At 44.1% G+C, this 12,648-nt stretch overlaps 1 protein-coding gene across 1 annotated transcript; it reads left to right on the forward strand.

Annotated features, from left to right (window-relative positions):
- Positions 1-525: 525 nt before the first annotated feature.
- On the forward strand, positions 526-8,457 carry LOC100552628 (sodium/potassium-transporting ATPase subunit alpha-3; the record flags this gene model as incomplete). Its single annotated transcript, XM_062967102.1, is given in 7 exon segments — positions 526-638; positions 1,723-1,868; positions 2,593-2,723; positions 2,813-2,834; positions 2,836-2,915; positions 3,544-3,635; positions 5,925-8,457. Coding segments are annotated over 7 exon segments (613 nt in total), but the record flags the coding sequence as incomplete, so codon positions are not given.
- Between the last annotated feature and the right edge of the window lie 4,191 nt (positions 8,458-12,648).

The following is a 12,648-nucleotide window of genomic DNA, read 5'->3' on the forward strand; positions in this document are numbered from 1 at the left end:
CATTGGTCCCATGGGTTGACCCCTTGAAGGGCAAATCTGTTCCTTTGGCTCTGTGGGCTCTGCAAGTTGACCCTTTGAAGGACAAGCCAACACTTGTGTCCATTCTGTTGGTTTTATGGGTTGACCCCTTGAAGGGCAAGCCAATAGAATTGACACAAAGACATTGACTTGTCCTTCAAGGGGTCAATTGGTCCCATGGGTTGACTTGAAGGGCAAGCCCTGTTCTATTGGCTTCTTGAGTTGACCCCTTGAAGGACAAATCAACGCTTGTGTCCATTCCATTGGCTCCTTAAGTTGGACCCCTTGAATGGCAAGTCAGAGCTTGTGCCCATTCTATTAGCTCCTTGACTTGACCCTTGAATGGTGTGTCAATGATTGTGTTCATTAGCTCCGTGGGTTTGACCCCTTGAAGGACAAGTCAAGGCTTGTGTCCATTGATGTATCTACCCACTCTTCATATCTATATCTCTATATCTATACCTATCTCTCACTCTCGGCCTTGCCTTGACCGCAGGTGCCGGCATACTCTTTGGCCTACGAAGCGGCTGAGAGCGACATCATGAAGCGCCAGCCCAGAAACCCCAGGACCGACAAGCTGGTGAACGAGCGGCTGATCAGCATGGCCTATGGGCAGATCGGTGAGGCGGTCAGCGCTGCGGACACTGCGGACCGTGCAGGTCCAGCCACCCTTGGTGGGCGGATGTTGGCCTTTGAAAACCTAGAAAGTGGAACTGGAGCCAGTGAAATGCATTCATCCTGGAAATGCCAAAACTCCCTTGTGTCCTGCATGGGATTCATCTCTATCCTTTCCTCTTCTTTCAAGGCACTTCCTAATTGTGCACTTAATTATGTGCTGGAGTTCCTTGTTGTTGTTGTTGTTGTTTGTGTTGTTGTATTATTATTATTATTATTATTATTATTATTATTAGTATGACTCAGCAAACAAGTCGAACACTTCCCAAGTGTCTAGGACTGTGTGATTGTACTTTCGGATGATGCGCGCGGATCCCAGTAGGGTGGCCTTTTGCAATTGGCCAAAATAATAATATAATAATTATTATTATTACTACTACTACTACTACTATATTTATATCCAGCTTTTGCCTTTGCATCCATAGAATCCTAGAGCTGTAAGAGACCCCCCAATGGCCTTCCAACTCAAACTTATAATATAGATAAATGGAGGCACTCAGAATCACCTTCAGTCAGAATCTTAGAGTTGGGAAGGAACCCCAGAGGCCATCCAGTCCAAACCCCTTTATTTTTCTAGACAGGAAGTCACCACCCAATTCCTCACAACAGATGGCCATCCAGCCTCTGCATAATAATAATAATAATAATAATAACAACAACAACAACAACAACAACAATGACACCATAGAATCCTAGAGTTGGAAGAGACACCCCCCCAGGGCCCATAATATAGATAGATAGAGTCAAAATAGATCAGTGATAGAATCATAGAGTCAAGAGGGAAACCCAGAAGTCATCCAGTCCAAGCAGGAAGACACCACCCGATCCCTCCCGACAGATGGCCCTCCAGAGAAGGCAACTGAAATGCAACGTATTTGCAGACAGTCCCTCGCGACTCAACTGAGACGAGGTTTAGGCTTTCCTCAATGGTCACCCGTGCTGTTTCTGTCCAGGTTTCGAGGGGATTTTCCAGGGTTTGGGGGCCCCAGTAAAGAGGGTTTCCTTGACCCCGGGACTCCTTGTTTCCAGGCATGATCCAGGCGTTGGGGGGCTTCTTCTCCTACTTTGTGATCCTGGCCGAGAACGGCTTCCTGCCCTCCGTGCTGGTGGGCATCCGCCTCAACTGGGACGACCGGACGGTCAACGACCTGGAGGATTCCTATGGGCAGCAATGGGTGAGCAGAGGGACGGGACCCCCCCGGCAGACCCCCACAAGGGAAGGTGGAGGCGGCTTTTTACTCGGCGCTGGGACGGATTGTGGAAACACGGTTGAAATGGGGGACCCAGAGGTCATCTGGTCCAACCCCATTATGCCAGGAAGGAAGACACAAGCAAAGCCCTCCCGACAGATGGCCATTCGGCCTCTGTTTGTAGACACAGAGGCAGGGCTGGAAGGGGGGGTCTCCAGAAGTCATTCTAGTCCAACCCCCTTATACCAGGGAGGAAGCCACAAGCAAAGCCCTCCTGACAGATAGCCATTCAGCCTTTGTTTATAGCCATAGAAACAGGTCTGGAAGGGGGACCCTAGAGATCATGTAGTCTATCCTCTTATACCAGGGAGGAAGCCACAAGCAAAGCCCTCCTGACAGATAGCCATTCAGCCTTTGTTTATAGCCATAGAACAGGTCTGGAAGGGGGACCCTAGAGATCATGTAGTCTAATCCTCTTATACCAGGGAGGAAGCCACAAGCAAAGCCCTCCTGAAAGAAAGTCCATCATTCTTTGACGCATTATATTCCATTAGAGATGGAGGGGAACCCAAAGGCCATCCAGTCCAGCTGCCTTCTTCCGGGCAGGAAGGCACAATGCAAGCCCTCCCAAAAGATGTCCCTTCAACCCCACTGCCGCCAGTGTTCCCTCCTCCTCCTCCTCCGTGACGCCCCCTCCCCTTTCCTACAGACCTACGAGCAGCGCAAAGTGGTGGAGTTCACCTGCCACACGGCCTTCTTTGTGAGCATCGTGGTGGTGCAGTGGGCCGACCTGATCATCTGCAAGACCCGGAGGAACTCCGTCTTCCAGCAAGGCATGAGGTGAGGCGCCCAGAGGGCCATCTAGACCCCGCGCTTGGATGGAAGTTGGGGGCCTCGGGGCTCACCGTTCCTTCCTTCCGTCTCCCCAGAAACAAGATCCTGATCTTCGGCCCTCTTTGAGGAAACCGCCCTGGCTGCCATCCTCTCCTACTGCCCCGGGATGGACGTGGCCCTCAGGATGTATCCCCTCAAGTGAGTCCCAATTGGAGCGAGCGCTCAAGGGCCCAGGGCTTCCCAGGTCTCAGTGTCTCCGGTGGCCTAGGGGATAAAAGCCTTGCGACTTGAAGGTTGGGCTGCTGACCTGAAGGCTGCCAGGTTCGAATCCCACCCGGGGAGAGCGGGGATGAGCTCCCTCTGTCAGCTCCAGCTCCATGCGGGGACATGAGAGAAGCCTCCCACAAGGATGGTAAAAACATCAAAACATCTGGGCAATGTCCCCTGGGCAACGTCCTTGCAGACGGCCAATTCTCTCACTCCAGAAGCAACTCCGGTTGCTCCTGACACGAAAAAAAAGTGTCTATGCCACAGTTTTTAAAGTTGGCTTTAAGCCCAGTCTTTTTCTGCCAAGGACACCATCCAATCCCACCTGTCAGATGACTATCCAGCCCGTTTATAGAATTCTAGAGTTGGAAGAGACCCGCAAAGGCCACCCAATCCAAGCTCCTTCTTTCTGCCTTGATGCAGGAAAAGCACAATCAAAGCAGCCTCAACAGATGGCCACCCAGTCTGTGCTGAAAAGCCTCCTCCAAGGAGCAGCTCACTGCCTCTCCTTTGCATTGCTTGCTCTGAATGTTCTCCTTCCTCTCCTTCCTCTTTCCAGGCCGAGCTGGTGGTTCTGCGCCTTCCCGTACAGTTTCCTCATCTTTGTCTATGACGAGATCCGCAAGCTGATCCTGCGCCGCAACCCAGGAGGTGAGAGCGGGGTGCAGCCACTCCCCACTTTAGGACATCCATCCGTTTTAACGGCACTTATTCTGTTTATTCGAATCTCATGCTCGCCTTTTGGGGCTAAGCAACATCCAAAATGGGAGTATGCATTCGATCAGTGTTTCTCCAAATGGAGGTCGGGACCCCTGGGGGGTCGCAAGGGGGGTGCTAGAGGGGTCGCCAAGTGTCTAGGCCTGTGCCAGGTTTGGTGCAGATCCATTGTGGGCTGGGTTTAGACTATTCTTTGGCTGTAGGTGAACTATAAATAATAATAACTAAACATAGCTGTCTATTCTAAACAATATCTGAAAAATATGCACCACGATAAAGGTTCAAAACATAGAACACAATATGTATATTAGAGCATCATATACATAATAATGTTAACAATAATACAAATAATAATACAACTGATGATCCAATTCTGTCAGCTGTAGTGGCACACAGTCGTAACTTACAGAATATAAAGATTTATAGACTGCAATCATCCAGATTTAAATGCTACACAGAGCAGTTTTCAGTATAAAACATGTATCAGACATATATCAACAAGACTCCAACTAAAGTTTGTTAACAACACAGTATGTATACATTCAGTCTTTCCAAAATGGCATGTAATATGCTGTAAAACTAAATATATCAGTGTATAAATCAATTGGCTCAAACCTGGCTTGGAGTCAAAACAAATCAAAGTCTCTGTAGTCTTGGAGCAGTTCTATAGGACTCCTCAGGATGTAAGTGTCAGCCTTTGTTCAATGCCATTGTTGGTGGAGTTCAGAATGCACTTTGATTGTAGGTGAACTATAAATCCCAGCAACTACAACTCCCAAGTGACAAAACCAATCACCCCAACCTCATTACTGTTCAAATTTGGGCATATCGGGTATTTGTGCCAAATTTGGTCCAGTTAATGAAATTGCTTCCAGCGATGGAAAATAAAACCTTTGGGGTGCAGAACGAATGCACTTTAATTGCCTTGGTCCAATGCATATGGAGTCACGGGAGATGTAGTTTGGCAAGGCCTTGAGCCTTCTCTGCCAAATCCCAGCATTGCATAACATTGGGTCAATGCAATTAAAGGAGTGGTGACCTCTCTTCCCCGTTGGCTTTGGCTCAGAGCGATGGTGAGCGTATGTTGCAAATCTCATGCGCTCCCCAATTTTGGCAAGGCCATTGAGCAAAAGGTGAGCAATAGATTCAAGTAAATACAGTAAATGGCATTAACTCAATGCTATGCAATGATGGGATTTGTAGTGGCAGTGTGGAGTCAAGATAATCCAGTTCAAAGCAGATAATACAATATTATAAATGCGTTATATAGCTGTGTGGAAGGGCCTTGAGTCTACACTGCCATAGAATCCAGTTAAAATCTGATAATCTGTATCTTATAGGCAGTGTGGAAGAGGCCCAAGTGAGGCCTAACTCTGCCTGTCCCCTGGGCTGAGTGGGTTGCTAGGAGACCAAGTGGGAGGAGTTTAGTCTTCTAACTGGCAGCAATTGGATAAAAACAATTATTCCTCTCCCTCTAATTAGGACTTTATTTTTCTTTTCTTTTTGTTGTATGAACGTAGAGGCATGGGTGAGGGGTTGTGCTGCCAAGTTTAGTGTTTCTGGGATGTGTAGTTTTGTTGTTTTGTCCTAGGCCGAAATTTCATTACCCTTTTATATTTATAGACTAGCTGTGCCCGGCCACGCGTTGCTGTGGCAAAGTGGTGGTGGTATTGGTTAAAAATTGTTGTGTAATTTTTATTTGACTTTATTTGCAATTTTTTATTAATTTTATTGTAAGTTATATTTTTATTTATTATATTTTATTATTTTCTTGTATTATTTTTAGTTATTTTCTGTTATTATAGTATTTTATCGTATTAATTTTTAGTGTTTTTTATTATTTTTTATTGGGTTGCTAGGAGACCAAGTGGGCAAAGCTTAGCCTTCTAACTGGCAGCAATTGGATAAAAGCAATTATTCCTCTCTCTCTAATTAGGACTTTATTTTTCTTTTCTTTTTGTTGTATCAACCTAGAGGCGTGGATGATGGGTTGTGTTGTCAAATTTCGAGGTTGGGGGGCCTGTAGTTTTGTTGTTTTGTGGGTCGCCGTGATGCCATCACTTTTTTATATAGATAGATAGATAGATAGTTTTGTAGGGGTCATGTACCACCAATGAGTGCCAGAAACCTTACAGTGAAGTCAATGGGTCTGCTCTGCAATTGGGGTGACAGACGGGGGTCCCGGCCCCTGACCCGCTTCCTGATGCCTTTCTCTTCTTGCAGGATGGGTGGAGAAGGAGACCTACTACTGAGCCCCTGCCCTTCTCTTCCTCTTCCTCTTCCGTTTCCTTTCTGGGTTGGGGTCTCCTCCTCCCCCTCCCTCTTCCCCAAATTTGCCTGTTTCCCTTTCCTTTCCGAAAGAAAGAAAGAAGAGACCACCGACTCTTTGCCGGCCGCCGGGAGAGAAACATCCAAACCGAGACCCCTCCCCAAAACAAAACCCCCTCCCTTGGAAATAGCTGGGACCCCCCCCCCCCTTTTCATTGTTGTCCCTCATTGACCCCACAAACCCTCCCTTGGCCATCATTTCCTTTGTTTTTAGGACCTTTTCCGAAATGGGGAGGGGAGAAATGGAGGGGGCAACACACATGTATACATACATACATACATACATATATATATATATATATTGACCTCTCCTCTCCCCTTGTCCATAGCTGGATTTGAACCCGGGACCAGCCCCAGAACAACATGCCTCGGATTAAGTGAGCCAAATTGGGGAGGGGGCTTATTTGGGGGAGGGGTTTCCCTATGTTTCCTGGTTTATTTCCCCAACTATTTCCTCCTTCCGTTCAATGGAGGTTGAATGAGTGCGGATGGGTGTGTTTGAGGCCAGTGGTCAGTCATTGGGTCAGTCCCACCACTGGCCGGCTCTTATCTTCCCTGGCATCATCATCATCATCATTGCTATTATATTTATATGCCGCTTTTATCTCCTGACCAAGTCCACAAAGCGGCTCTAATGAAAAAAGCAAAACAATCTTCCCCCGGCATCATCATTATCATCGTCATTCATTATGCTTTTATCTCCCGATTGAAATTATTATTATTATTATTTTATTATGACACAGCCAACAAGATAGATATGCTGGATTTTGTATCACAAAATCACAAGTCGAACACTTCCCAAGTGTCTAGGACTATGTGGGATATAAATATAATAATAATAATAATATATTTATATCCCGCTTTTATCTCCTGACTGAATTGCAAAGAGGCTCTTAAAGAAACAGTACACTTTAAAATGGAAAACATATACGTATCAAACCAACCAGTCAATTGAAATCCCTTGAAACTATTATTATTATTATTATTATTATTATTATTATTATTATTATTACTAGTAATGATTATTAGCATGATATTGACATCCTGCTTTTATTTCCTGATTGAATTGCAAAGTGGCTAAAGAAACAATACAGTTTAAAAGTCATAACATACAAGTATCAAACAAGCCGGACGATTAGAACCTCTGAGAACTACTACTACTACTACTACTACTACTACTACTACTACTACTACTATTATTATTATTATTATATTTATATTTATATTTCACTTTTATCTCCCAATTGAATTGAAAAGCAGTTTATAATCTTAAAGAAACAGCTCAGTTTAAAACTTACAAGTATCAAACCAACTAACCAATTAAAATCCCTGACAATTATTATTATTGTCCTGTTTTTATCTCCTGATTAAAACGCAAAGCGGCTTAGGACCTTAAAGAGACAGTACAATTTAAAACCGACAACATACACGCGTTGAAATACAATCAGACAAAGCAGTTGATTAAAATACCTTGAAACTATTATTATTATTATTATTATTATTATTATTATTATTATTATTATTATGTAACTGAATGAAACAGTCCATTGCAACCACTTAGAAACTTTTAAAAAAGTTTTGCCACCCACTCATGTTAATATGGGGTTAGGATAGAATCATAAGGACACCATCCAATACCTCCCGGCAGATGGCCATCCAGCTTCTGTTTAAAAAGCCTCCAGAGAAGAATGGAGACTGCAATGGACTCCCAGGCAAGCGATATCCCACCAGAGTCGGAAGGGAGGCCCAAAAGGCCATCTAGTCCAACCCCCTTTCTGTTTTGCAAGAAGGCACCATCCAATCCCTCCCAACAGATGGCCATCTGGCCTCCGTCTAAAAATCCTCCACTCCATCAAAGTGTTTGAGAGAATGAAATCTACCCATGTTTATATTTTTAAAAAATTATTATTCTACCCCTTTTGGCTTGATTCCTGCTAGACGTGTCTCCTGTGCATGTACAGAGTTCCATAGGGCCGTAAGAGAGCAGCTTATTCCCTCTGCGTGAGTGTGTGTGTGTGAGTGTGTGTCTATATGGGGAAGGGGGTCCGTCCATCATTTCTGTTCCAATAGGAACCACTGTCAGGAAATTGGGGGGGGGGGGCTGTCCTGGCATTGACCTCCTTGGTGACCTCGAGTGACCCCTCCCCAGATCTCCCCTTTGACCAATGGGATGGGGGGCCTTGTCCGAGGGGGGGTCAGCAATTTGGGGTCTCCCCATGTCGCCCCTCCCCCGCTCCCCCAAACACACACGCAGCCCCCTCCCCACATTTCCTTTGCATTTGGGGAGGGAGGGGCACCCTTCTTCTTCTTCCCCCGTTTTGGGATCGTGTCGTCGTGTGAATCAACCAAAACAAGGGAAAATAACGGAAAACAACAACAACAACAACAACCCCGGTTTAACAAATAAAATAAATTTAAAAAAACAAAATGCGGTCGTTGGGTGTTTGTTGGCACTGTGAGAGAGAAGGGGTGTGTGATGCACACTCTGGACAGAAAATTATACATATACACACATGCACCCATATACAGACACACACCCATATATGTACCCTGTTTCCCCGAAAATAAGACATCCCCTGAAAATAAGACCTAGTAGAGGTTTTGCTGAATTGCTAAATATAAGGCCTCCCCCAAAAGTAAGACCTAGCAAAGTTTTTGTTTGGAAGCATGCCCAACGAACAGAACACCAGAGCATGCAGGATCGGTCAATGTACATGTAAATAATGGTAGTAACAAGAAATTCTTGATAGAATTCACAGTTTGTCTGGTTATGCCGGTTTGTGATGACAACTACTGTACAGTATATAATAAATGTTCATTTTTTGTTCAACAATAAATGTGAATTCTTCTTCATGGAAAAATAAGACATCCCCTGAAAATAAGACCTAGTGCATCTTTAGGAGCAAAAATTAATATAAGACACTGTCTTATTTTTGGGGAAACACGGTATGCACATGCACACATATAATATGTATGCACACATATACACCTACACACACATATACATGCACATATAATATATATACATGCACACATAATATGTATACACACATGCATACATACACATTTATATACACACCAATACATACATACATACATACATGCACATATATGTTTACACACATACACATATGCACACAGTTATATACACATGCACACAAATATATACAGACACACATGTATACACATGCACACATATATGCATATATACACACAAATATATATACACATGCACACATAGAATGTGTATATACACATATAATACAGTAGAGTCTCACTTATCCAACATTCGCTTATCCAATGTTCTGGATTATCCAACGCATTTTTGTAGTCAATGTTTTCAATATATCATGATTTTTTGGTGCTAAATTCATAAATACAGTAATTACTACGTAGCATTACTGCATATTGAACTACTTTTTCTGTCCAATTTGTTGTACAACATGATGTTTTGGTGCTTAATTTGTAAAATCATAACCTAATTTGATGTTTAATAGGCTTCTCCTTAATCTCTCCTTATTATCCAACATATTCGCTTATCCAACGTTCTGCCGGCCCGTTTATGTTGGATAAGTGAGCCTCTACTGTATGTATACACACATATACACACACATATACATATATATACATGCACGTGTTTACACACACATATACATGCACATATATATACACATACACAAAGATATTCATATACACACATATATATTACTAGCTTTGCCCGGCCACGCGTTGCTGTGGCTTATGGGAATCCTTTGTTGGCCAGGTGGAATAGCAGTGAATAGCCTTGCAGTCTCAAAGCCTGACCATTTTCTGGAGTAGCTGGAGCTTTTTGTTGTATGAACGTAGAGGCATGGATGAGGGGTTGTGCTGCCAAGTTTAGTGTTTCTGGGATGTGTAGTTTTGTTGTTTTGTCCTAGGCCGAAATTTCATTACCCTTTTATATATATAGATATATACATACATACACACGTATATTTATACACACACACACATACAGTGTTCCATCACTTATCGCTGGGGTTACGTTCCAGGACCACCCGCAATAAATGAAAATCCGTGAAGTAGGGGCACTATATTTATTTTAATATTTATACATTATTTTAGCAGTTATAAACTATTTTAAGTCTTTCTCAACCAATCATGTGTTGATAAATCGCCTCCTTCTCCTCCCGTTGCCGCTTGGGCTCCTTTTCTCTCCCTTCGGCTTCTCCTTCCTCCCTTTCTTGGGCTGTAAATTGTATTTTTTATGATTTATAAGTCTTTTAGAGTTTATTGAAAAACAGCGAATCCGTGAAAAGTGAACCATGAAGTAGTGAGGGAACACTGTATGTATGGATGGCCATCTGCCGGGAGGGATTGGATTGTGTATTTCTGCCCACCGGAAAGGGGTTGGACTGGAGGACCTTTGGGGGAGCCCGTCCCATGAAAGCAGCGCTGCATGGCGTGCCCTTCTGAAAGCACTCAAAGACACACCAATGTCATGGCTTCCGCCGGATCAATAGATGTACGGGAGAGGCTTTGGCGCATGATGGAAGGCGCACGGTGATGCTGCAGCAGATCTATGTGGGCCGGGGAGCGCAGCGATGATCGTGCGCGTGAGTATGCATGCCACACGCACGGGGACGGTGCCAATCCCTCTGCTTTGGGGCCGGGCGAGGAGGTGTGTCCAGTGTGGTGTGGGGGGCCAAGGGCCCTGTCCTGGGATGACCCCGCCTCGGACCTTCCTCTTGCGCCTCCTTTTCCCACGTTAAGCCTCCTCCTCGTCTCCACCGCCTGACCCAGCTAATTTAATCGGATTGCTTTTTCCATCTGTCTCCCATGGGAGGAGGAGGAGGGGGAGGAGGTCATCGCCACGGCAACCAGAGGATGGAGAAGGGTGTCGCCATGGCGACGGAGCGGCTGGACCGATGATGACGGGCAAGTGATGCAAGGCCGGAGTCCGGCCAAGGGGCCTCCGTGACCCACTTGGGGGCTCCTTTTCCCAGACTAATACCACACGGTGTTGTCCAAGGCTTTCCTGGCCGGAGTCACTGGGTTGCTGTGAATTTTCCGGGCTGTCTGGCCAAGATCCAGGAAGATTCTTCCCTGATACCCTGTTTCCCTGAAAATAAGACATCCCTTGAAAATAAGACCAGGTAGAGATTTTGCTGAAATGCTAAATATAAGGCCTCCCCTGAAAGTAAGACCTAGCAAAGTTTTCGTTTGAAAGCATGCCCGGCGCCTGCCAAACAGAACGCCAGAGCATGCAGGATTGGTAAATGTACATACCAGTTGTACATGGAAATACAGTAGAGTCTCACTTATCCAAGCTAAACGGGCCGGGAGACGCTTGGATAAGTGAATATCTTGGATAATAAGGAGGGATTAAGGAAAAGCCTATTAAACATCAAATTAGGTTATGATTTTACAAATTAAGCACCAAAACATCATGTTATGCAACAAATTTGACAGAAAAAGTAGTTCAATACGCAGTAATGTTATGTTGTAATTACTGTATTTATGAATTTAGCACCAAAATATCACGATATATTGAAAACATTGACTACCAAAATGGCTTGGATTATCCAGAGCCTTGGATAAGCGAGGCTTGGATTAGTGAGACTCTACTGTAATGGTAGTAACAAGAAATTCAGTTTGTCTGGTTATGTTGGTTTCTGATGACAACTCCTGTACAGGATATAATAAATGTTCATTTTTTGTTCAGCAATAAATATGAATTCTTCTTCATGGAAAAATAAGACATCCCCTGAAAATAAGACCTAGCGCATCTTTGGGAGCAAAAGTTAATATAAGACACTGTCTTATTTTTGGGGAAACACGGTACCTCCCAACGAAGGATTCTCCCAAGCAGAAATCAGCCAGGCCTTGAAGCTGCAAGGCTATTTAATGCTAATCGTGCTGACCAATGGCAACATTCACACTTGCATCAGGTAGAGAAGAGTTCTTTCTTTCTCCCACACTGGACATCATTCCACAGGTATATACAGTAGAGTCTCACTTATCCCAGCTAAATGGGTCGGCAGAACCTTGGATAAGCAAATATCTTGGATAATAAGGAGGGATTAAGGAAAAGCCTATTGAACATCAAATTAGGTTATGACTTTACAAATTAAGCACCAAAACATCATGGCTTGGATAAGTGAGACTCTACTGTATATGTAAACCCCACTTGCCTAGTTTCCAAGGGACCCCACAAGTTCTGGTGATGCCTGCCATGGATGTGTGCAAAATGTCAGGAGAGAATGCTGCTTCTGGAACATGGTCAGACAGCCCGGAAAACTCACAGCAACCTATTATTACACTATGCAACACTATTTTTCTGTGACTGGGTTATGAATGTCATTATTTCCCAATTGGCTCTATCATTAAAAATAATGGGGAGGGGTATTAAACTTCAAAAACTTTGTCTATGTGGGAGGGAGATCCAGCCAGAGCACATTTTTGCTCTAGTTTTTCAATGAATCTCGCATTGAGTCCCATCCAATTCAACTTCAACAAAAACGAAATTTTTGCAGTATAACTACAGTAGTCTCACTTATCCAACCTTTGCTTATCCAGCGTTCTGTATTATCCAGTGCTGTCTGCTTGTTAATAATCAATGTTTTTGTAGTCAATGTTT

This window comes from Anolis carolinensis, unplaced genomic scaffold, assembly GCF_035594765.1.
Source record: "Anolis carolinensis isolate JA03-04 unplaced genomic scaffold, rAnoCar3.1.pri scaffold_116, whole genome shotgun sequence".
NCBI classification, from domain to species: Eukaryota; Metazoa; Chordata; class Lepidosauria; order Squamata; family Dactyloidae; genus Anolis; species Anolis carolinensis.